At 42.8% G+C, this 23857-nt stretch overlaps 1 protein-coding gene across 2 annotated transcripts in view; it reads right to left on the bottom strand.

Moving 5' to 3' along the window:
• Positions 1 to 20755, bottom strand: part of ano1a (anoctamin 1, calcium activated chloride channel a) — a 57571-nt gene extending 36816 nt beyond the window's left edge. Inside the window, exons 1-2 of one of the 2 annotated variants that reach the window (XM_085771783.1) lie at positions 20597 to 20755; positions 9224 to 9378 (exon numbers count right to left, since the gene is read on the bottom strand). In XM_085771783.1, the coding sequence (XP_085627909.1) occupies positions 9224 to 9322 (99 nt within the window). In that variant the 5' untranslated portion in view covers positions 9323 to 9378; positions 20597 to 20755. Of the gene's footprint in view, positions 1 to 9223; positions 9379 to 17999; positions 18269 to 20596 lie in introns of those variants that run through there. The other variant, XM_085771775.1, reaches the window with a different exon arrangement.
• Between the last annotated feature and the right edge of the window lie 3102 nt (positions 20756 to 23857).

Here is a 23857-nt window from a genome sequence, read left to right as displayed (position 1 = left end):
TTCTCTGAGTTACGGGGGGGGTCAGCAGTATTTGTCCATATAATAGTTGTCAATGGATACCAACTTTCTTCGTCCAAAAAGACACACCAAAAAACATCCAAATACCTCCATACTGCTCGTCTGTAATGTCCCTCTTGTATTGAAGCCCTGACATGAGAAATTGTTCCGAAAAAAATTAAATAAGTCTATATTTTAAGCTTGTTTGTAGCGGAAGCTCCCAGTGTCTCAGTTCACTGCTCTTCCTGTGTCATGACCGGCGGAACAATTTCTCATGTCGGGGCTTCAATACAAGAGGGACATTACAGACGAGCAGTATGGAGGTATTTGGATGTTTTTTGGTGTGTCTTTTTGGATGAAGAATGTTGGTATCCATTGACAACCATTATGGACAAATACTGCTGAGCGGACCCCCCCGTAACTCAGAGAAGGCACGGAGGACTCTGAAAATTCTCACAGCTCTTAGTCGACATGAGGGTGAGTAGATAATGAGTGAAATTTGAATTTTGGGTGAACTATCCCTTTAACTACACCTCAATCCGTCTCTTACCTGAAAACTTGTGTAACACTACTATGCAACAGCAAATACATTCTTAAGAAAAACATGATGCTGATCACCTTTTCTATTCATGAGGATGTGTTGTTACTTTATGCAGGTGATAGCATAAAACACACACACACATTTAATCCCATATTTACATTTAACTTGTGAACCCTTCCTCATCTCCCTCTGGAGAGAACATGAATACAAACAGAGATGGAGACATATCGGAGCAGTGGGTGGGGGAGAGGGTGGGCCAGATAACATACCTCATGGTATTCATTCTCTGCAGTGCATTTACTGGTACATCATGGTTCACTGGACTAATGGATTTCTGGGCACCATATACTTTCACACCATCAATGTACGACTTATTCTTATCCAGAGATGCTCAGTGGAGACAACAGTGTCCATCTGTATTCTACAGAGAGCAACATACAACAAACATGTGCTTCTGCATCTGAATCATTTAATATTGAACATATACATCACATAGCATGTACAGGGTGATATATATATATCATGCACTGGCTATTTATAGTTCACACTTTACAACTGCAACAACACACAGGTCTTCTTGTCCTTGTACCTCTGTGGATTAATAGCCTACAATATTTTTGACAAATGCACACATTCAATGCTGCCTCATGCTGTATGCATGAGGCATAATTGTATGTGTGTACTGTGCCTTGTAAAGAATGCTGCACCTAGAAAGCCCCTCAGCAGTGGCTGTGGATGTGCAGGTTACAGATGAAGGACACAGCTGATAATATTTTTCCTTTTCATCATCAGTTCCCATGAACATAACACTGAGTACCCCTCACCTTCTAAACAAAATAAATCCCCAGATCTCCCCCTTATGTGGGAAGTGCAAAAAAAAGAGGTAGGGACATACTATCACTGTATTTGGCAGCGTCCCTTGATAGCCAGATATTGGAAAAATATCGCTATAGAACATCTCAGTGCCTCATTAAAGGGCAATGATGACTTGTTTATAGTGTCTGTCTGGCAACCTTTCCTGAATTACCTTCCTGATGTTGACCTGCTGCAGAAAGGGCGACCATATTTTGCCTTCATCAATAAGTCATAGAATACTTTCATTTCCTCTCTCTTCTCCTTTTCTCAGTATAGTCCCCATGTCAGTTTTTGTATGTTGTATAATGTGCAATTCATGTACTGTATGTGAATTAGTGTATTTTTGTTTTGCAGTTTGGCTGTGTCTGTGCTGTATGGTTCATTGTTTGTTTTTGTGAAATCAAAAAAATTACAAAAAACAAAACAAAATAAAACATAACACAGTGCAGTATTGTGTGTATCAAAGCCTGACATATCTGATTCCATAATAATAATAATAATAATGGCTTGGATTTATATAGCGCTTTTTATGGCACCCAAAGCACAGAAACCATTATTCATTCATACCACATTGACACCAAGCCACGTTTGTAGCCACAGCTGCCCTGGGGCAGACTGATGGAAGCGTGGCTGCCATTTCATGCCAAACGGCCCCTCTGACCACCACCAAACATTCATGCACATTCACACAAGGCAAGTACACTACGACAGGGACTGTGACAGAGTGGGATTCGAACCGTCAACCCTCATTGGACGACCCGCTCTACCTCCTGAACCTGAGCCATTTCAGTATAAAGGTAGAGGTCCATGTGTCCTACCAGAATGCAGGTCTGACTCCCAGTTTTTCTAAAAACAGACTGGGAGGTAGAGCCTTCAGTTACCGGGCTCCTTTACTGTGGAACCAGCTCTCTCCATGGGTCAAAGAGGCAGACACTCTAACTACATTTAAAGCAGAAGTAAGTGGAATTTTTGTGTTAATAAGTCTTAAATAGTTATATCTTCCGACGGCAATCACTTACATAGAGTGTTTGGTCTGAAACACGGGTCTGTCAGTCACTCTGCTCTGCTCTGAGCCGAGGAGAAAACTTTCCTTGTATCCTACAACCTTTATCCAATGAGGAGAGAGAATGGCATAAAGGGGCAGTCCTCTCTGTGTGTGCAGCCAAGGGATGCGCCTGAATGTGGTGACGTAGGGACGAGGACCAATAGATCCATGACGAGGGTGGGGGCTGCTAACTCCATCGGCTGACAAGAAGTTATGGTGTGTTCAAGGCAACCCGTAACTCGTGTTTTTCCGACCTGTGAAGTCGTACCAGTTCGATCTGGTACGAGTTCACGGGTCAGAAGTTACGAGTGGCCGTTATAGTGACTTTCACAGGTAAAACAGGTCGGAAAAACACGAGTTACGGGTTGCCTGGAACGCTACAAAGTCGTAAGTCGTGACTTGAAGCTGTAACTTACGGTTTCAAAAGCCTGCCTGGAACGCAGCATTAGCCAAAACGACCGGATCACTTACTTCTGCTTTAAGTCTAGGCTTCAGACCTTCCTTTATGACAGAGCTTTTAGTTAGGGCTGGTCCAGGTAGCTCTGAACCATTTTATAGCTACGCTGCTATAGACTTAGACTGCTGGGGGACACATCTGGTTACATGGAGCCCTCTCCGCTGACCTTCAAGACCTCAAATATGGAAATTTGACCTAATTTGTTGTTCTCATTTCAAACATCCTGGAGCATAACCAGCAGTGGCCATGATTTATTTTCCCAATTTATTTTCTCATGTGATCTGAGTGTAAAATGTCCTCTGTCTGACCTCCATCCTGATCCATCTGATTATATCTGAGAGTACTACACTGCCACTTGATGAACAAAAACTCCAGGCTATTTGTAGACCTCTGTATGTGTGTGTGTGTGTGTGTGTGTATGCACACACTCAACTCTCCATGGTGCTTTTCCCCCTGAGCCCTTCTGCTTAGTTGTATATCACTGCTCAGTATGTATGTGTGTGTGTGTGTTGGCTGAGATGCAGTGACACGTCTGACACAACAGTGAGCACACAGGGTCAAACAAACATAGATCCTCAGCTGCCTTCACTGACCTCCAGTAAGAACTACCGTCTTTTTATCACTGTATAAATTGCAGGAGATAAACTCTCTGTTGCGATCACATGGGGAGATTATGTTAATTACAGCACTAAAAAGGACACAACAGGGAGAAATAGAACATGAAGAACATATTACAACAGTGTCCTCCATATAAAAATGAAGTATGTGTTGGAGTATGTATGTACTCTTGAGGTTTGTTTTAAAACAATACAAAATAAGACAACGTTTCCAGCCACACTATCTGCTGTATGAGGCTGTGATGCCTGTTGTACAAAAGACAAATGAAAGATGGATATAAATTGATGTTCAAAGTTCAGTGTGAAGAAATACTATAGGCTAAATATCAAAATGGTGGTGGTAAAAAAAAAAAAAGTGGACAAAAAATCTAACACAGGTCAACCTAAAATCAATTACAATGAGACCAACACGGTTAACAAACAGCAACTTGTGCCCATGAAGCAGTCAAAGACATTCTGCTCCCGGATACCGTCAGAAGAAGGTTCCATTAAATTAATCCATTGTTTGCCAAGACGTTTATAACAATATAAGATTATTACTGTTATTCCAGTGAGTAAAAAAACTAAACTTAACTCAATGAATAAATAAAATATTTTTTAACAAATTATTTGTTGGGATATCGTCCTCAATATCTGCCCAGTTAATCTGTACAACCTGTCTCCTATATGTTGGTTAACCAACATTCAGAATGCAAACCGTTTTTATGGAGAGATTAAAGCTGCACTTGTACGGTGGTCACAACAGCAAATCAGAAAACACAACAGCAAAAGAGAAGACAAAACAACAAATTAAACAAACTAAACATAACGGCAAATCAACAACACAATTTGCCATTGTGTTTTCTCTTTTTGTGTTGTGTTTTCTGATTTGCTGTTTGTGATTTGTACACTTGTGTTCTCTGCAGGCAACAGCTTTTTATGCAGGAGTGAGAAAGTGCTTTTACAGTATTACTGTAATTTGTGGCTAATTATGTGGTAGTAGAATTGAGGCTTGTGCATGTGTGCCCATTATCTCTGTGTTTTAGATTTATACTGTAAAGCAGAACCATGCAAATACACACCTTTACAATTCTGATGGAAATGATGTGTCTGTGTTTGTTCAAGTTATGTGTGGACACATGCTTTTAGTCACAAGTTTTATGCACCTGGCTCCTGGTGTTTACACAGCAATACAAAGAAAATTACAAGGCAAATCATGTAGAAGATCACACAGAACGCTGTCAATAACAGAGTCATGAATTGGTGAATTGCCTTCATGCTCATAGATCTTCGCTGAATCACAAAACCAATATTGAAACAGTGGTTTGCTTTTCCTCTTTACAGCCACCAACCAACCCACTGTGTAGCAGCAGCACCGTGTGTAGAGTGTGTATGGCCCCCAGCTTCATCCCCACACACACACATTTAGGTCTTCAGCCCTCATCTCAACAGGAAGGAGTCATAGCTGAAAAGGTCAGAGGTCGCTTCTCGGAGGCCGCATTAGGATGCGGTGGTGTATGTATCATCCGCCAATAGAAACTCTTTTCTCACCAAGTCACTGGGAAACAAGGTTCTCCTCTCCTCTGGGCTTCCACATGCACACAACCACCCACACATGTGCACAGCCACACACACATACACACATACACACATGTGCATGTCTGAGCCATAATAAGCTTAAGGCTGAGAGAACAGTCAGTAGTGTTTGTGCAACAGCGTGCAGTGACGGGGACATGCTCAAGGTTGAAGGTTCATTGTGTCACTGGGGACATCAGTCTTCCATAACCAGCAGCAGTGTCAGTATCTAATGCTCCTCTTCCAAACACATTCATATTCACAAAGCACATCAACACACAGGTTTTAGCATGTCTGGGCATGACTTAAATACACAGACCTCAGTGTTGACTGTTTTCTTAAGGTGCAGTCACACTATACCCGACCAAATAGCGGAGTGTCGTGTCGCCCTCATTGAAAATACATTGGGTTGTGCCGTTGGGTGTCGCCGTCACCGTGCAAAGCATGCTGGGATATGCTACGGGGGGCCAGGGCACGACCCAATGTATTCTCAATGAGTGCGACACGACACTCCGCGATTTGGTCGGGTATAGTGTGTGGCTGCACCTTTAGTGACTATTTCTTCAGTTGACACTATTTCCAATGAAACCTGCTGACAGCAAAGTAGGTATCTTAAATCCTGGGAAATAAACCCCAAAGCATTATGCATGGATTACTGCAACACTTTAGAAGGAGATGAGAAACTGAAGCTTCAAAATATTTTAACCTACGGTACTTAAAGCAAAGAGGCCACAGTTTTACATCAATTCCTCTGAGCTGCAAGGGATGGCAGGTTTCTCCACCACATATTATAATCAATTATGTAAATAAACTATTACTGTAAAACCTATACACTAAAACTGACATTGGTTGTTTTTTTTCGTAGGCTTGATTTACAACAAAAGCAACATTCCCAATTATGACTTTTTCATCCTGTCCAGGATTGCCATGTCATTATCCTGCTGTCCTGACTGATCATTGTACATTTTCAAGACAATCAATGATGCATTGTTGTGCTCAGGTTAAATCTAATCTCCTAAGACTTCAACAATTCATGATATTGATATAACCAGTTTCTAAGGCCAAGAATAATAGTGCAGACCTAACAGATTAAATGTGTTTGGCCCATGAAGGAATGAATTATTATGGATTATGATTCACTTCAGTTATGATTAGCAGAATCTCCTATTCCACTTGCACTCGTGGGTTTTGACCTGAGGTGTGTGTATAAAGATGTGACTTAACAGCAGCTCATGGTTTAATTGTGATTGATGCACATACACACACATACACCCACAACCACTACGCGATTATGTCACCACTGGAGATGCTCACGATGCAACTCCACTCTGAAGACTATATAGCCTCTGATCAGCAGCCTTAGTGTCAGATGTAGCGGTGCTCTGACAGCTGGACTCTAACAACCACAGCAACTATCAAATGTCGAAAACACATACATACATCCAATAATAACAAATCAACACAGAGGACAAGCAGCCATCAACAGAAGCAACAACTCATTACAGATCTACAAAGTATGAATGTATGAAAGTATGAAACACATCGAGCTGAAAGCACCCACACTAACACTAACACAAACAACAAACACATACAGTATATCATGTCATTAGTTCAGCAGTAGATTCTTCCTGTTCTCTCCTGTCACTCCTCTTCTCACCCCACTTGTTACATTTTAGTCTCAACCCTCTAGCAGATCATTTCCTGTTCCCTCACACTGGGTGATTCGAAAAGCAACTGTGGAGCTGTGGAGCCGTAGTAACTACCGCTTCTTGTTTGGCTTAAATATTTTGCTGCTTAAAGGAGGATTCTTCTGCAGGCAAACTGGAGTTACACGGCTACCCATGGTTACACTAGCCCGTACACAGTTCCATGGTGTAACTCTGGTTTGCCTGCATCAATTTTAGTCGCGTTTTTTGCTTCCCCCAACACTGGGTGACCATCAGGACAACGATTTAGGGGTAAAAAATGACCGGAATTCTCCTTTAAACAAACAGACTATTTGCTAAAAGGTTGTGGAATTACCAAAAGGTGTGAGCTCAGTGGTCACATAAGGATTTCCCAGCAGATCTTACTTTGTGAGTAACCAAATTAAATAAGTGGAGAAGATGAAATTTATATTAGGCTACTGTAATAAAACATTCTGGAACATTTTTGTAAAATCTAATAAAAGTCCATGACTCAAAACGTATATGAAAGATGCACGGTTAGTAGTACTACTGCTCCCCAGTGCAATGTGTTTGATGAATGCACTGCTCACATATTCCAAGACTGGCACGTGCTACACTGAGAGTATTAATATGTTTACAATACCAAGGTGAGGAAAGGAAATAATCTGAATGGTGCACATATGTGAGTGTGAACTGGACATTTCACACATTGTCACTCTCATCTGTCACCATCTTGCCAATGTGGTTGGAGGAAAGGGAGCTCCATTGGATTTACAGTCTTGTGAGAACAGCGTGTATAATGAGGATACATCAGCAGCAGCCATGAAAAGCAGCTTCATTTGCATATTGTGCGTCACAGGAAAGTATAATAGCGACTTCAAGTGAGCAGAGCAGGCGAGAGGTGAGCAACAATACCAATAACATGATGCAATCATCGTTTCAAGTGAGTGCACAATGTCTGTGTTTCGTTGAAGATTGGATTGCCCTCATTTGTGTTATGCTGTGTTATTGAAGAGCTGAAGGAATATCCCTCAGCTCAGATGCTGCTTTAAGTGCTGCACTTTTCACAGTCTGTTTCAGCATTCAAGTGCTCTGCTGCATTTCACTGGCTAAATATGTAGAAGAGGTAATCTCCTCTTCCCTGACACTGGGTGATTATAAAAGATATTGTAGAAGCTGTTGAGCTCTGGAGGCTACAGCCATAACCATTCATTTAACAGAAATGATGACAATGAGACAAACATAAATTTTTGTAGGTGTAAAGAATATAAAAATGGAAAAAGAAGAAAAATAAAAGTATCAGTATCTGACCGCAGCTAATCTCTCTATATGGGTCTATGGAGACTTACTCACTGTTGGTACCAGACTCTAGTGGTCATTAGGGGAACTGCAGTTTGTATGGTCATTTTAGGTGCTGGCCTCATGTTGCAGCCCAGCAGGTGGATGGTTAGTTGGTTTGTTTTCTTGCTCCTGGCATCCACCTTGACACTTGCAACTTGTCGTCTCATGAGCTCAACAATCTACTGCTGTATTCACACCACAGACGTCTCTCCTGTCCACACCAGACTGTTCTGTCTCCTCCATTCATCATCAGTTCCCTCAGTTTTCAGTCAAATCCAGCCTAGTCCTCACCTGTAACTCCACTTCATCTCCTTCACCTGCCCGCTCCCTCACAAACTCCACCCTTGCTCTCTCAAGTCTTCATTAAAACTGCCCAAACTACAAACTCTTGCATTTTGTGTTTAAAAGTGAAGTGTGCTGCTATCGCATCCCGGGGAGTTGAACCAATCAAGTCCAAAATGAATCAATTTCAGGAAAAGATTAAAGCAGAAGTAAGCAGAATATTTGTGTTAATATAAGTCTTAAATAGTCATATCTTCCGACAGCAATCACTTACATAGAGTGTTTGGTCCGAAACACGGGTCTGTCAGTCGCTCTGCTCTGCTGTAAGCCGAGGAGAAAACTTCTTGTATACTTCCTTGTATCCTAGGCTACAACCTTTATCCAATGAGGAGAGAGAACGGCATGAAGGGCTGTGTGTGCAGCCAAAGGATTCGCGTGAATGTGGTGAAGTAAGGACGAGGACCAATAGATCCATGACGAGGGCGGGGACTGCTAACTCCATCAGCTGACAAAAAGTAGCCAAAACGACTGGATCGCTTACTTCTGCTTTAATCACTGGAGATGATAATACCTAAAACTGTGTGTATAATGTGTGTGTTCAGAAAAGAATAGGGAGAAGGAGAATGACATTTCAAAGTAAATGCGGAAATCAGGGAGTGAGTGGTTGAAAGTACCTCAGCCTCTCGCTGCATGAGCTGCATGTGTGAGCGGAACAAACAAAAATAACTTCCTGTTGTTTTCAGATCACTTGCATGCACCTGTCTGTCACCTCACTGAGCTCTGCACCGCACGGCCGAGCCAGAGCCAGAGCCCAGCAGGGTGGCTGGGTTTAGGTTACAGTGTGGAAGGAGTATAAATGCTGCTTACTATGGACTCGCTGCTTCTGTCCTTGTTGTTGAGAAAGTCTGCATCCAGATTCTTCTCCTCGCCAGGCACCGGCAGGTAGTTGTCGCTCCTCCTCATCATGCCGGCCTCGTCCTGCTGCAGACTGCCTGAGTGCTCACGGGCAAGGGGAGGAGAACCTGGGAGAGGAACAGAGTGAACTCACATCAGCTTTGTGTGTTAATGTCTCTGTGCTGCCTTTTGATTCATGTGGACAGTTTTCAGACGATGACAGCACCCCACCTCCCTCCCTCCTACACAGCAGCACCAACCCCAGACTGTACATGTAGGTGAGACGTCAGTGTTTAGACGGGCTCATGCCACATTCAGACACCCACGTCCATCCAGCTGGAGTTCAGTAGATTGCCTGACTTTCAGACACTGGAGGAGTCAGGGATCATACCACCGATCTTCTGATATGCTTGTTTTGCACTGAAGGGGGGCTCTAATTTCGTTATAACGCGAGTATAATGACAAATAAAGGCATTCTGATTCTGATTCTGGACAACCAGCCGCAGCCACATTCCAAAGCATGAAACCTTCAATCTCCTGAGCATGAGATCCATACTGAAACCAGACCACTTCTTCAGTTCTGATTTAAACAGCTGGACTTATATAGCTGTGTTTAAATGTATAATATGTAGGAATTCCCCCCATCTAGCAGTGCGGTTGCATATCTGAACGTATTCTTGATGTTGCATTCACATGAAATCGGGCAGACGTCAGACAGACAACAGACGCTGCATGTAACAGGATAAACAAGCGTCTATGTAAACAAGTGGTCCGCCAGCACGAGGCAAAACAATACAGGCGTGACAATATGTTGTCATGGTGATGTTGTAGCTGTTGTTTACCTGACCCACGTTTTACCGTCTTTCTCTCGTCGAGTAAAATGACATCCGGTTGGTTTGCCGACGGCCGTCTGCCTGACTGCACCTGAATGCAACACCAGTGCCTCCGTCCTTCCTCACACTACACAGTGGTGACAGTTTTAACAGGCGCTACCTGGAAAACTTTCTCCCCGAGCCGACAGCTCCAGTGAGTTTCCGTGGTTACCTACGGTCACGCTGCCACTGAACGTAAAAAATGGCGATGCAACATGGCCGCCTCGGTTCGGTGCGTCGCCCACTTATGTATTTGTAACGACTTGTAACAACTCATTCTAAGGTACGAGAAAGCTTTCATTTGTATGCAGGTGTGATTCGACTTCAGTGAAATACGGATTTATGAAAGCAATATTTGATTTTTGCTAATAAAAAGCCAAATAAGTTACACACTGGGGCTTTAATTACAGTAGCTAGCATAATCAATTATTTTAAAAACAAGTAAACCTTCTAATAAAAGCAGATTAATCTCTTTACAAGTGAAAATCAGATTTTATGGCTGTGTTTAATCTCAGGACACAAAACTGTAAGTAGCAATGTCATCACATGCAGTTTAGTGCAGTAACCCAATCAAAATTTCTGGAAAAACTACAAAAGACAAAAGATAAGTCATTTGAAAATAAACGTCAGCTGAAGTCCTGGCTGAGTCGGGAGGTGGCTTCGCAAGCATCAATCTCATGTACTACTGTATGAACTACAACTATAAACTTATCGCACAGCCTCAACATCATTCTTCTCAGCCACTCCCTCTGTTCGCTGGTAGATTCTCTGCATGGAGAAAAAAGCCACAAAATCATTTCAAACCCAGGCGGAGCACTGAAGGGAAATGAAGTATGTAGGTGGGTGGAGCCAGGTGGTTAGCTTGGCTCAGCATAAACTCTGCTACAGCTGACATTCAGTGTAACTTCAAGCTTTCTCAACAGTTCAGCATTTATCCATTCAATGTTTTTGTGCAGCTTCTCAATATCTAGGCCTATAGCCTACAGCTGGATGATGTAGAGAAGAGCCCTGATCTCCTCCACACGCCCTTCCAGCCCCTTTAGGTGTGTGGATGACACCCAGGTCACACAGGAAGTGGGAGTCCGCACTCCGGATCAGATCAGTGGGAGGAAGTCGGTCCATGCTAGTCCAGACGAGTTCCTCTGTCTCTGCATATGAAGATGACAGAAGCCTCCACACTGAAGTGGAGAGAAAACTCCCCCACACACACATCAATATTCTTTCTTTGATTGTCACCACACACTGCAGCACAAGCTGGGGTTATCAGAACCTGCACCGTCAGGCTCAGGCTCAGAGCGAGGACAGAGGACAGTGGACAAACAGGAAGGAGAAGAAATGAACACTCACCTACAGGTGGACCAGAGACTCACCGCAGTGATTCTCAGTTATTCTGGTCTGACTGTGGCTTAGAGCTACTAGTCTGTCACAGGATAAACTGAGTCTAAATTCATCCGTTGCACAAATCAGTTCAGTTCTTGACACTGAAGCCAGACGGAATAAGGTCAGAGTTTTTCAGTAAAAAATAATGGGTAAGAAACCACATCCAACTGAGTTCGGAAGAAGTCAACAGTTACAAGAATGACAGGTGAAACAACACCAAAAAATTCAGAATAGCACTGCAAATTATGAACCACTATTTGTTTTTTTTTTGTTGTTGTGTTTTTATTGCAAGTTCTTTTTGTGGGCGTAATTGCTTCACACAGTTGTCACTGATTGTCACCATAGTAACAGTGGTCTTGCCTTAGCCTGAGGGTAAGGTGTCTAAAGTGTCTGGCTTAAGATGAGTCAGTCTTTGTTTCTGTGACTTCCAAACACAACCACACAATTTGTGTTTGAATGTTCTTCACACCTACTGTGAATGAGCCCTGAGCAGGCAGGGGATGTTATCTAACATCATGTCACACAATGACCTTCTTCACCCTCGGTCAGTCTGCTGCATGGGCTCAACACCACACATAATGACATTCACACACATTCACCACTTCCAGAAATTGTGTGACTGGCAGTAAGAATGAAATCAGCTCCTCTGATCACAACATGTAAAAATGGCAACAGTGTCACTGTGAACAATAAAAACCTATAAATCAGATATAAATAAGTGCAGAGAGCTTTCTGGAGAATAAGTCCAAGATTCACTCCTCATTTAGCTCCACACCAAGTGTAGGATCTGACTCCACTCTGTGTCTGTCTGCTGTTAGCTCTGCAAAGACAGGACAGTGTCCTCATCAGAGATTTATACTGAACAGCCAACAAAGAAAAAGTTGTTGGCTGTGACTGAAAGATGCCAGAAAGCTTCTCCATTGGCTCAACACAGAACTACAAACACCTCCTCGTGGTTGTTTTCTCTGCAGGTCTGCGAGTTTAGTTGTCATGATGATGGCGATGTATGAATTTGTGAGTTGTGATGTGTGACTGAGACGGACACATGAAGCCTCAGGGCCAGTGGAGGCACGGAAATGTAGATTAATGACCTTAAGATCAATATGTTATTACTGGATTTGATTATTATTTTAATAATAATACCCACACGGAAAGAACATATAGGTTTTAATATAGGTTTGAATATATGTGACATACATAAAATTGGCCGTTTTCATATATGCGCATATATCCTCATGAAGATATATGCGCATATGAAACCTATATGCAGTTTTCTGTGCATATATGCACCACATATATATAGCATATATGCATACATATGAAAACGGCCAATTTTATGTATGTCACATATTCAAACCTATAGGTACTTTCCATGTGGGTAATAATAAATTACATTTATATAGTGCTTTTCACCCAACACCCAAAGCGCTTTACAGAAACCATTATGCATTCATACCACATTCACACCGGTGGTGGTAAGCTACATGTGTAGCCACAGCTGCCCTGGGGCAGACTGACAGAAGTGTGGCTGCCAGTGTGCGCCAAACGGCCCCTCTGACCACCACCATGATCCTTCACACACATTCACTCGACACTACGACAGAGACAGGGACAGAGCTGGATTCGTTTCACTTCATTTTTATGAATTCTGTAACCTGCATGAAAATTACTGCATAGGGGAAACCAAACTGATAGATTCTTTTTTTTTTTTTTGGTAAAATGTCTGTCATCCCCAGGTCAGTGTGAAAGTGCATGCGCTTCCCATATTGTCTAATGGAAAATGTCCATGTGTAGTGTGATTATAAAGCAGCTCTAGGTAACTGTGAAACTGTGAAAGTATAAAAGCCTCAGTCCACAGAGAAATACACACAGTCTGTATGTAAGTCTGAAACTGAGCTTTAAAATCTGGAATTCTGTTCCTTTGTGATGTCAACACAAAGCAGTGGCCAAGCTCAGACAAGTCCGTAGCCCTGCCCCTCTGAACCCCTATCCAACCGTGCCAGGTTTGGTTTTCACCTTAAAACTGTATTTTCATTGGATCACTCAGAGGAGAGCTAGAGGATCCTAACCTCCTCTCATCTGATTGGCTCACTGAGCTCCAGGGAGACACCTGAGGAGATCTTCAAACCAGAATAATATCTTCTAATGGATGAACACTTCAAATAAAACACTCTGCAAACTGATTTTCAGAACATCTTGAAATGACATTGAACTAGTGATGGTCTTTGAGTGAAGTATGAGCCATTTAGTTAATGGGATCAAACACAGACTCACCACTGCAGTCCCTGAAAGCAGCGCTTAATGACTTACTGTCATGGCTCAGAGTGGTAATGTGTTGAAGACTGTTTAAATCTCAATGTCCAGAACTCAAAGACCCCAATGGAGCTGTGTGGTTCTTTACAGATTCATGTTAGTGGCCACAAATGAGCACAAACAACAGTCTTCCACATTACCAGCACAAGTATTGATGCTATAGCTGCTCTCTGCTGTATATACATTGAACCATAATTAAGGAACAGCAGAATCCAGCTGATTGGATTTTGAATGCAGTCAAGCAGAAAGAGTTTGAGCAGCCTCCTTCTGTCGATGCAACCACGGCTGAATACACAAGGGGAGTCAGTGGATGGAAACAGGGAAATCCTTCAGTCAAACAAAAAGAGACTTTCTTTGCAGCAGTAAGACCAAGGAACCAGAATCAATCTGACATTGATTTTATTGGTCCAGGCAAAATTTATGAAATTCAAACAATGTATAAATGTGTCAAATGGAGATTATAAGAAGCAGGAACAGAAAATCTTATTATTCGTAAACTGTTGAGAAAAGTAATAGCACACCGATCCCAATCGAACTGCACGTTTTGATATATAATTTATAGCTGTAGGGGCCAGTGCTCGGTGCGACTGCCCCGTGGCCCTAATAATAATAATAATAATCACATAAAAACAACGGAATAAATGGAGCCTCAAATTAGGCAGGAAAAAAAGGTTTGGCTTCAGCCTGCATCTTTTCAGTGCTAGATGCCTTAATTGAATGTTTTACTCAAGTTTATACTTCAGAAAGAGAAAGAGTAGGAACGAAAGCAGGGAGGGGCCACAGTGCTGTGAGGTGACACCCAGATCAGGTCGACCATGAGCAAATACGACTTGTTCCCTTGTAGATTAGGACACATGAGGCAAACCTGACGTTACATGTCTGGCGTGACAAGTTTCAGTTTGTACAGTTCACCCACCTCCACATACCACCTGTAAACCCAAGCATGCCTCTCTACCCAAATGTCTTATCTAGATCTGCTTCTGCTTCTGCTGTAACTACAGTCATCTTACTAAACAGTGTATATTCTATGCAAAAAGTAGGCTACTTAATCGATTAACAAGTTTTGTTTTTTTTTAAGTCAATTTATTTGGTATAGCACCAAATCACAACAAAAGTTATCTCAAAGAGTTTATAATGTAAAATAGAAAATAGGGGAAAACATTATATTTTGGTTGTGTTGTGTAGTTACATCTATTTCATGACAACACAACCCTGCCCCAGACCTGATATCATCTGCCAAATATGTTGTTGGCGAGACAGGCAAAACCAGCATAGATGGACAGGTATTTACTCTCAAAACACAAGATATTTTCTGTGTAAACCGACACTGGATGAGTCTATCTGTCTGACATTTAGCTGTCTGTCTGTAAGGTGTCATTTTATTATTTATAGCCACTTAAAATACAAAACCTCTGTGGCAACACATTGAGACCTCTAGGATTTCCCCACAGATCATAGAATTATATGAATTAAAGCAGAAGTAAGCGATCCGGTCGTTTTGGCTAATGCTGCGTTCCAGGCAGGCTTTTGAAACCGTAAATTACAGCTTCAAGTCACAACTTACGACTTTGTAGCGTTCCAGGCAACCCACTCGTGTTTTTCCGACCTGTTTTACCAGTGAAAGTCACTATAACGGCCACTCGTAACTTCTGACCTGTAAACTCGTACCAGATCGAACTGGTACCACTTCACAGGTCGGAAAATCACGAGTTACGGGTTGCCCTGAACGCACCATAACAGTCCTCGTCCCTACGTCACCACATTCAGGCGCATCGCTTGGCTGCACACACAGCCCTGCATGCCGTTCTCTCTCCTCATTGGATAAAAATTGTAGGATACGAGAAAAGTTTTCTCCTCGGCTCAGAGCAGAGCAGAGTGACTGACAGACCCGTGTTTCGGTCCAAACACTCTGTGTAAGTGATTGCTGTCGGAAGATATAACTATTTAAGACTTATATTAACACAAAAATATCGCTTACTTCTGCTTTAAAGAAGTTATAATATCCAAAAGTGTATATAAAATTAACCCCTCAGGCACCGTTGGCCTGTTGTGCCCTGTATTATACTATAAAGAAAGATCTAACAGGATATAGGCTAATGGCATCTGCTGGCAGTGTTGACTCAGGGTGATGTGTGAACTCGCAGTGTGTTTACACAGCCATCAACACCAGATTGTGTCTCAAGTGTATACACCGCTCAAATGACTGACTGACTGACCAGAAACTACAGGGAAGAGGATGAGCAGTTCCAAATACACTGAGCAAAAGAGCTACTTTCATCACACATGTAATTATTACTGAATGAGGCAGGGAATTATCTAAATCTACTGTGCAGAGAGAGGGCAAGAGAAACAAAGAGAGCAGTCATCAGTAACCAGATGATCTGAATAGCATTGTGAACAACAGAGACAAATAGGTTTACCGCAGCATAGACATAAAAATTGTAAATAGGCTCTCTACCTCTCTACTAAAGAGGTCTTGTAATTTAAAACGTTGAGACTTTCTCTAAGCCAGCAACACAGGTCAGCATCAGTTTATTCCAGAAATCTCTATTAACCATCATTAATTACAGTCTTGTTTCCATAGTAATTCTATAGTGTTGCTTGTAATCACATCCTATCATGTTGCTGAGATTATTTGATTCTAAAAGAAACAATAAAAACCTAAATAAAGGATAGTGATGACGAGGACAACGACGACAACGATGATGATGATGATGATGAAGATGATCACTGTTTGAGTGCCTTGAAAAGCTACAGTCATTTTGGCTATGGTTGTTTCCTATAACTAAACAGGTTGGCACTGTTTGGTTAAAGGAAACAGGAGCGTGCCAGCATCTGATTCCATGGTAATGTTGTCATGCAAAACTGAAATTGTTCTTAATAACTATAGGGAAGCCAAACATGGAACAGGAAGTTATCAAAGTGAAGTCGATTTCTAATTACACTTGTCATGAGATTTTTTTTTTTCTTCAAGAAATAAGTTTAGAAATCTTTTAGAATAAGTTTTCTCCTATGTAACATGAGGGTACACTCAAATTAACATTTTCTTCCAGTACATTGGCTGGACCTGGTTCTGGAGGTGTTCTGCCAGACACTGACCTGCTGCTACAGAGGTGGAAGTGTTTCAGGAACATCCTCTCTGTGTGTTTAGTCCCTGCTGTCTGATTAAATATTGGCAAAATTGTGGCATATTTAGCATAAGTTGCTGCACAAACAAGATAAATGAAAATGTGCTTGGACTCCTGCACACACAAATCTGCCTGCCACTTCACACCAGAGAGAACACAACCACACAGTTAGCCTCTGTCAGCTCATTCTTCTTGCCCAGCACAGACGGAAGCTGGTACAGGTTATTTGAGAATAGTAATTACTCAAAACATGCTGCATCTTTTGTGTTTAACCACACACTTGTTAATAGGCTATAAGCTGTGACACCAGTTCTGAAGATCAGACTGAGATATCATTTCACCATCTTCTTGCCAATATAGTGCACACCGCCCCTCTATGTGGATCTGGCACTTCAGTGCATGCTGGTTTATGACAAGCATATGCTCACTCACCTGTCACTCAAGACGCCACACCCTCAATCCTAACTTTTTAGCCTTAAGAAAATATTAACAATGAGTTATAGAAATATTCATCCCTTCTAATGTCAGAGGAAACCGAGACCAGAACTGTCTCAGCTAAGAAACTGAGCTGAACAGTCTGTGTCCACCAGCAGCTCTTTCTGTCCTAACTGGAAAAGTCATCTTTAGGAATCAGGGGAACACAGTTTGTGAGCTGGGTTTACACATCACACACTCAATTAAATATCTTCCAGACTGTAAAGATGAAACCCTGAACTGTCCCTTTAAAATTAAGGTTAAAGGAACCGACACCGTGTGTGCATGTGAACATTCAGACTCGTCAGCATCAGATGACAGAACTGAAGTGTCTCTGGTGTGAACAGCAGTAGGCTACTCTCTCTGCGCCCATGTGCTTCATATCAACAACTATGCAGCCCGCCTGCACCAATCAAACATCTCCCCCTGAAATAAACTCCAGCCAAACAGATCATCATCACATGCATCATCATCATCACGACCATCACAACCACCACCATCATCACCATCATCATCATATTCCTGCATATTTCTGCAGAGTTTGGAGAGAAATGTGCGCATGCAGGAGCAGAGCGCGCTCACCTGGCTCCTGTGTTTTCCCATGGTGGTTCAAGCCCCCGAGCGGCTCCTCTCCATCATCCTGTCGCTCCATCTGCTTTATTAAGAGAAGCGGGTTCGGGTTCCTATACAAGAGACCCCCCAAAGCAGATCTACTGCGCCGCCGCTCTCTGCAACAACAGCATCTATGAGCTCCGTGGCTTCACCGCCGCCTGCGCTGTTGCATGGAAACGCTGACCAGAGAACTAGCACTTCTTCATTCCCATGGAGAGCTGATGGAGAGCTGATGGAGAGCTGGTGGACCGCAGTCAAACTGTTTCCTGTCAGATGTGTCCAAAACAAACTGTGCGTCCAGATGAAGCGTCTGTTTCAGTTGGTGTCAGTGGAATAAGAGAGGAGCTCCTCCAGGTTTAAATGACATCACCTGTCAGCCTGACTCTCTGATTAACACACCTCCTCCTCCGCGTGAGGAGCCTCTGTGTGGAAATGAGATGATCCCCTCACAGACAGCAGAGATAACGCGCGGGGAGCCTTGGTGAAAATCGTGCCAAAACGGTCTACGAGGATGTTGTGTTCAATGTCTACAGAAAAAACGGGGGAATTTGAGTTTCCTGCTTATCTACCCACGCCTCAGTCACCACCAGACCGTCCGCTCAACACAGTTTGCAATTTTCAGATGTGTGTGAAAGCTGCTCTACAACATGGACAGTGTTTAGACATACATAACGACTGTTTAAGTTCTCAGAGACTCCCAAACATGTTGGTGAAAGGAATTTCGACAAAGACACCCTTATTGTTTTGCTTGTGATTCACAATAACAGCGTGAGCAAGTCTCTGTACCTGGGTTATAACCTGTAACCATGACCTGAAACGAAAATTTTAACTATGCAGAAGTTTGGATTGAATTGAATTTTTTTTTTTCCAAGTTGTTGACATTTCTGGACACATTCAGAGCAGCAGGAACTACATTTAACATCCCTGTACAAAGATCACATGTAGCCCGTTTATTTCTCTGAGAGTCAGCCACAATGTGATGTTCATGAGACGGTTTCAAACCATGCCTCATTATTCATGCATATAAAGTCTACACAGCTTCATCACCTCATTTGCATGTAGGATCAGAGTAGATCCCCCTGGTCAAATATGACTCCAAAAATGTTGATCAGTCTGTGAAATAGCTACTGGAGGACTTGATGTTGAAAAGTGTTGAAAAGTCCAGAGGGAGGTACAGTAGCCTTCAGTTTTGTTGCAAATTTACATAATCTAAAGGCAAGATAAGGCACTTTTATCTGTATAGCCCGACTTTACAAACAGCTTGTCTCAAAGGGCTTTACACAGCATCATAACAACATCCTCTGGCCTTAGACCCTCACATCCACTGAGGAAAAACTCCTGAGAAAAAACAGGAGAAAGCTCAGGGTGAGAGACAGAGGAGGAATCCCTTACTCAGGACGGACATAGAGGCAATAGATGTTGTATACAGACAAGACAACAGTTTATAACACAGACGACTCTGACAATCTACTGACTGACTGCAGATGCTGACTAACGAGACACACAAACTGTAGACATGGACACAAAACACAATTCTAAGTGAGCTGCTCCAGGATGACTGACAGTGTGGGGGCTGCCAGCCATTGTTTTCTCTCCTACGATGAACACAGTGTACTATGGTCTGTGTCATTTTTCAGAATAAAATAAAATTCTTCCCACTTACTAAAATAAACCTTTGTAGGGAGGGAATGACATTTAGGCTACCCCATGTGAGGAAAAGTCAGAAGTTTCTACTCAAGAGGAAATGAACTGTCCAGATGCTGATAATAAGTGACAGGGAAAAAATGTGTAAATTAGGGGAACAAGCGCTCCCGATTTCTCTAGCAAAGCGTTGTTATTTCCTGCGGAACCTGAACGCAGCATCCTTCTCCAGCTCGAGCATCAGCGCACCAGCTGGTGCCGCCCACTCGCGCTGTGGAGTCTTTCCAGTAGGCGCGAGGTGATCGGAGCGCACGAGCGAGCGTTGTAGTGGTCTCGCGCAAAGACCGACAGTGAGACAGAGACACTTTATAAAAAAAAAAAAAGATTTAAAGGAATGTGGACACACTAGATGAACAGTAGCGTTTATAAATACAAGCCGCCGCCTACTGCTGCCCTCATGAGACCACGCTCCTCAGTGTTGCCCCTTCTCGGTCCGCCTGCTCTCCGGGTTACCGGGTGAGACCCGAACCTCAGAGACAGATGCGGACTTCAGACCGGAGCAGCACAGAGCAGTATACTCCTGCGGGCTGTCTCTAGACGCGGTGTTTTAAAATCCTGCAGCCCGTAAATTCACATCATTTGTCACTCGGTATTCACTTGTCTAAGTGTGTGTGAGTCACGGAGCCCAGAAAATCCTCCTCAGTCAGAAACCCACCTCAGGCTGAACAGGCAACCCGGCCTCACGTGACACACTGAGCCGCAGTTTGAGGAGCAGGTTCTCACAAATCATTAAAAAAAACAAATCTAAAAGTCTGTGTCAGAAAAAACAACAACAACCAACAGCTGTAGAAAACACATGCATGGAAACAGTGGTAAAGCAACCAGGCTGAGGCAAGCCTACAAATAAAGAACAAGTGAATATTTACCTTTCCTCCAGAGTTGAAGACGCACCACTTGTGTAGAGGCTGAGGAGGAATAAGCAGGTATTCACCAGGTAACACTTCCCCCTCACCTGTGTGCAGACAGGGCGGAGGAGGAAGTGCTTCTGGCCTCCTCAGGTAGACTCTCTCCTCCCACACAGCTGCTGTGCACAGAGTGAAGTCACTGGAGAGAGGGAGGAGTGTGTGTGTGTGTGTGTGTGTGTGTGTGTGGGTAGGGGGTGTTTGGGTTTGGTATACATTCCTGCATTGGACAGGTGTGGACTTGCAGCAGGCGACTACCTATTCAAGTTCCGAAACATGACCCCACCCTCGAACACCCTCTCAGAGGGCTTTAACCCGGATGCAGGTAGTTTACATGTGGAAAGGCATGAACGTCAGACAGAACAACAGCTTCTCTTCATATGTTTTCCTGCCAAATGTTTCATCCGTATTTCCATATTCAAAGTGTCTCTGCTGGCTGCTGCTGCCTGGGAACTGGAGCTGTTCCCTGAAGGACCCACTGACACACTGAGAACGCCGAGCTGAAGACTGAGTCGTGCTGCTGAGCATCACCCTCGCTGCAACACTCACACAGAATCTGCTGCGTTACTGGAGAATACATATGACAGCAATGATAACTATGTTGTTATTTACCATATCTGCAGCAGATGTAGGCACACATGGTGAGTGTTGATGGTCCACAGCTCCAGCAGGATCTACATGTACCTCCTCCTGATCAAACATGACTCCAGTACAGTAGCTAACACTCTTACTTACTATTGTTTTCCTCCACATTAACAGAAGCTGATGTAAATGTAAATGTAAATGTACTTGATTTATATAGCCCTTTATAACAATCCCCTAGGTGCACCAAAGTGCTTTACAGCGGGTAATAAAAAAGGAGAATAAATAAAAACAAAACAATAAAACCAGTGAAAGCAATAAAATACAGCAAAATCAAATAAGTTAAAAGTGTCATCACACTACTGGGTATTAAAAGCCATCCTAAATAAATAGGTTTTTAGCCTGGATTTGAAGAGGCCCCGGTCAGAAATGAGACTCATCTCTGACTGACTTAACTTATACCAGAAAACGGCCATAAAACCACAAATGAATTGTTAGAAGGAGACACTGATGTTTTTAAATCAGACATTATTCAGTGATGTGTTTTGTCATTTTGTCATGGTGAAAACAGAAATCACAGACAGACAACAGCCTCATGACAAGTATTTGCTTCTGTGCTCTTGTCTGCAGGAGGTTTGCACCAGCCTGAAGCAGCATCACTGCCTCCTACAGCCCTGCATCTCTCTACCTGCTGCAGTTCCACAGGCTACAGGTAGACAAGTGTAGTCAGCTTAGTAGTAACTGCAATTACACAATCAGTGTAGTAGCAGCAGGAGAGAAGTGTCAGTAGTATCAGTATTCAATTTGATATAAGAAACTTTATTTGTTCCTACTGTAAAAGCATGGTTACAAGCAAACCAGACATGCAACCACCTGTAACCTGTATAAAACAACTGCCGGGGCACCATTTGAGTTTTTATTTTTCTTATGCACTTTATATCCGAGAACAAAACTCTTATGCTCCTCCTACCTGTGGAATGTGTTTGTCAATATGTTCTTCATTGTCATAGTCGCCTTTTTGTCTTTTTGTGTTGTCTACATTATTATGTGTAGTGTTATTGAACTGTTTTTATGTTTATGGTACTCCGGATGGAAATTAGCACCTTGCTATAATCCGGCACATTTACATGTTTTTGTCCATTAATGTGCACTGACTGTCCCATTCAAATAAACAAATAAAATAAAGTAAAGTAAGTGGAATTTTAAAGTGGAACCATGCATGGCCATGTGCATTTGTTTTTAATGAGGCGACAAGAAGGCAAGGCAAGGCAATTTTATTTGTATAGCCCGTTCTTACAAACAGTTTGTCTCAAAGGTCTTTAGCATCATAACAACATCCTCTGACCTTACACCCTCACATCCACTGAGGAAAAACTCCCAAGAAAAAAAACAGGAGAAACCTCAGAGTGAGCAACAGAGGAGGGATCCCTCACCCAGGACGGGCAGACGTGCAACAGATGTCGTATAAAGACAAGAAAACATGGAATATGTCAAACAGGAATATATAATCGGTCATTTAACAAGAGCTGATGAAGGCAGCTTCTACGGCAGGGAGAGCAGGCCAGCTTAATGGGAGTAATAGATGGCAGACTGGTTCATGAGCAGGGGAGAGGAGGTGATGCAGGCTGTGGTTGGTGCAGAGGGATGGACCTCTAGAGACACAGAGAGAGTGCGAGACACTGAGGCCATCCAATCGAGCCATGTGTGTGGATGACCAGGCGTGTTTACGTTGTTATGCCGTAAAGCAGTCCATGTTTCTCGCGAGACGAGAGCTGGGACACCGGGTCGGAGGCTCTGATCTTACAAGGTTGGTTTTTGGCCAATAGACGCTAGGTGGAAGGCAGACAGCCTCCATTCTCCCTGGAACAAGTCATTTACATCACTATTACTCTGAAGCTGTTTAATCGAGGTAAAAATCTTGCATAGTTCTTCTTTAAAAATCACATATTTGAGATACTGATAACACAAAAACTTCAAAAGAACACATAACTAGAGCAATAGAATTGTACATATTAATCCTGTTCAGAAACACGTTTTGTTATACTGGATGAAAAGGTCCTTCTATCCTATATATACAGTATATATGTATTCAGAAAAAGGAACCAAAATAATCAGACCTCTGTGGCAGCTGCAGGACTGACAAAACTCTGATCAATCCATGCTTTTCACTCCGAAAAGCAAAAACCAATCAGATGCCTTCTTGTCTAGTTGTGTTTATGCCCAATCAAGCTGCTGTCTCTATCCCTCCTCCCGCTTGCGCGATCATGATCTTCACCTACGTTGGGTGTCTTCACCTACATCCACAGAAAGATGAAGGCTTGGCTTCAGAGAGAAGTCTGAGGAAAGGGGCTGGGTCTTTTGACTGTGGCCTGCTGGAACCGTTTTTCCAGAATCTCCAACCCTACCTTTAAGGGGAAAACAACAACATAAAGAAACAAAACAAACCAAAATCCAGTCTTTCATGAAAATCATTCACAACTTCGACAGATGGAGCTCATTACATCTTGCTGACGAACGCCAACTTAGCTGTTGGTGCTGTGTAGAAATGCGACAGTCGAATGGCGTCGCCTACTACATATTTAATGAAGACACACAGCTGAGTGGAGTGAGTGATGCAGGTACATCTCACACCTGTCACCTGTC

This window comes from Trachurus japonicus, chromosome 3, assembly GCF_045865225.1.
Source record: "Trachurus japonicus isolate A0001 chromosome 3, Traja_1.0".
In the NCBI taxonomy this organism is placed as follows: Eukaryota; Metazoa; Chordata; class Actinopteri; order Carangiformes; family Carangidae; genus Trachurus; species Trachurus japonicus.
This window is presented reverse-complemented; position numbering and strand designations above follow the sequence as displayed.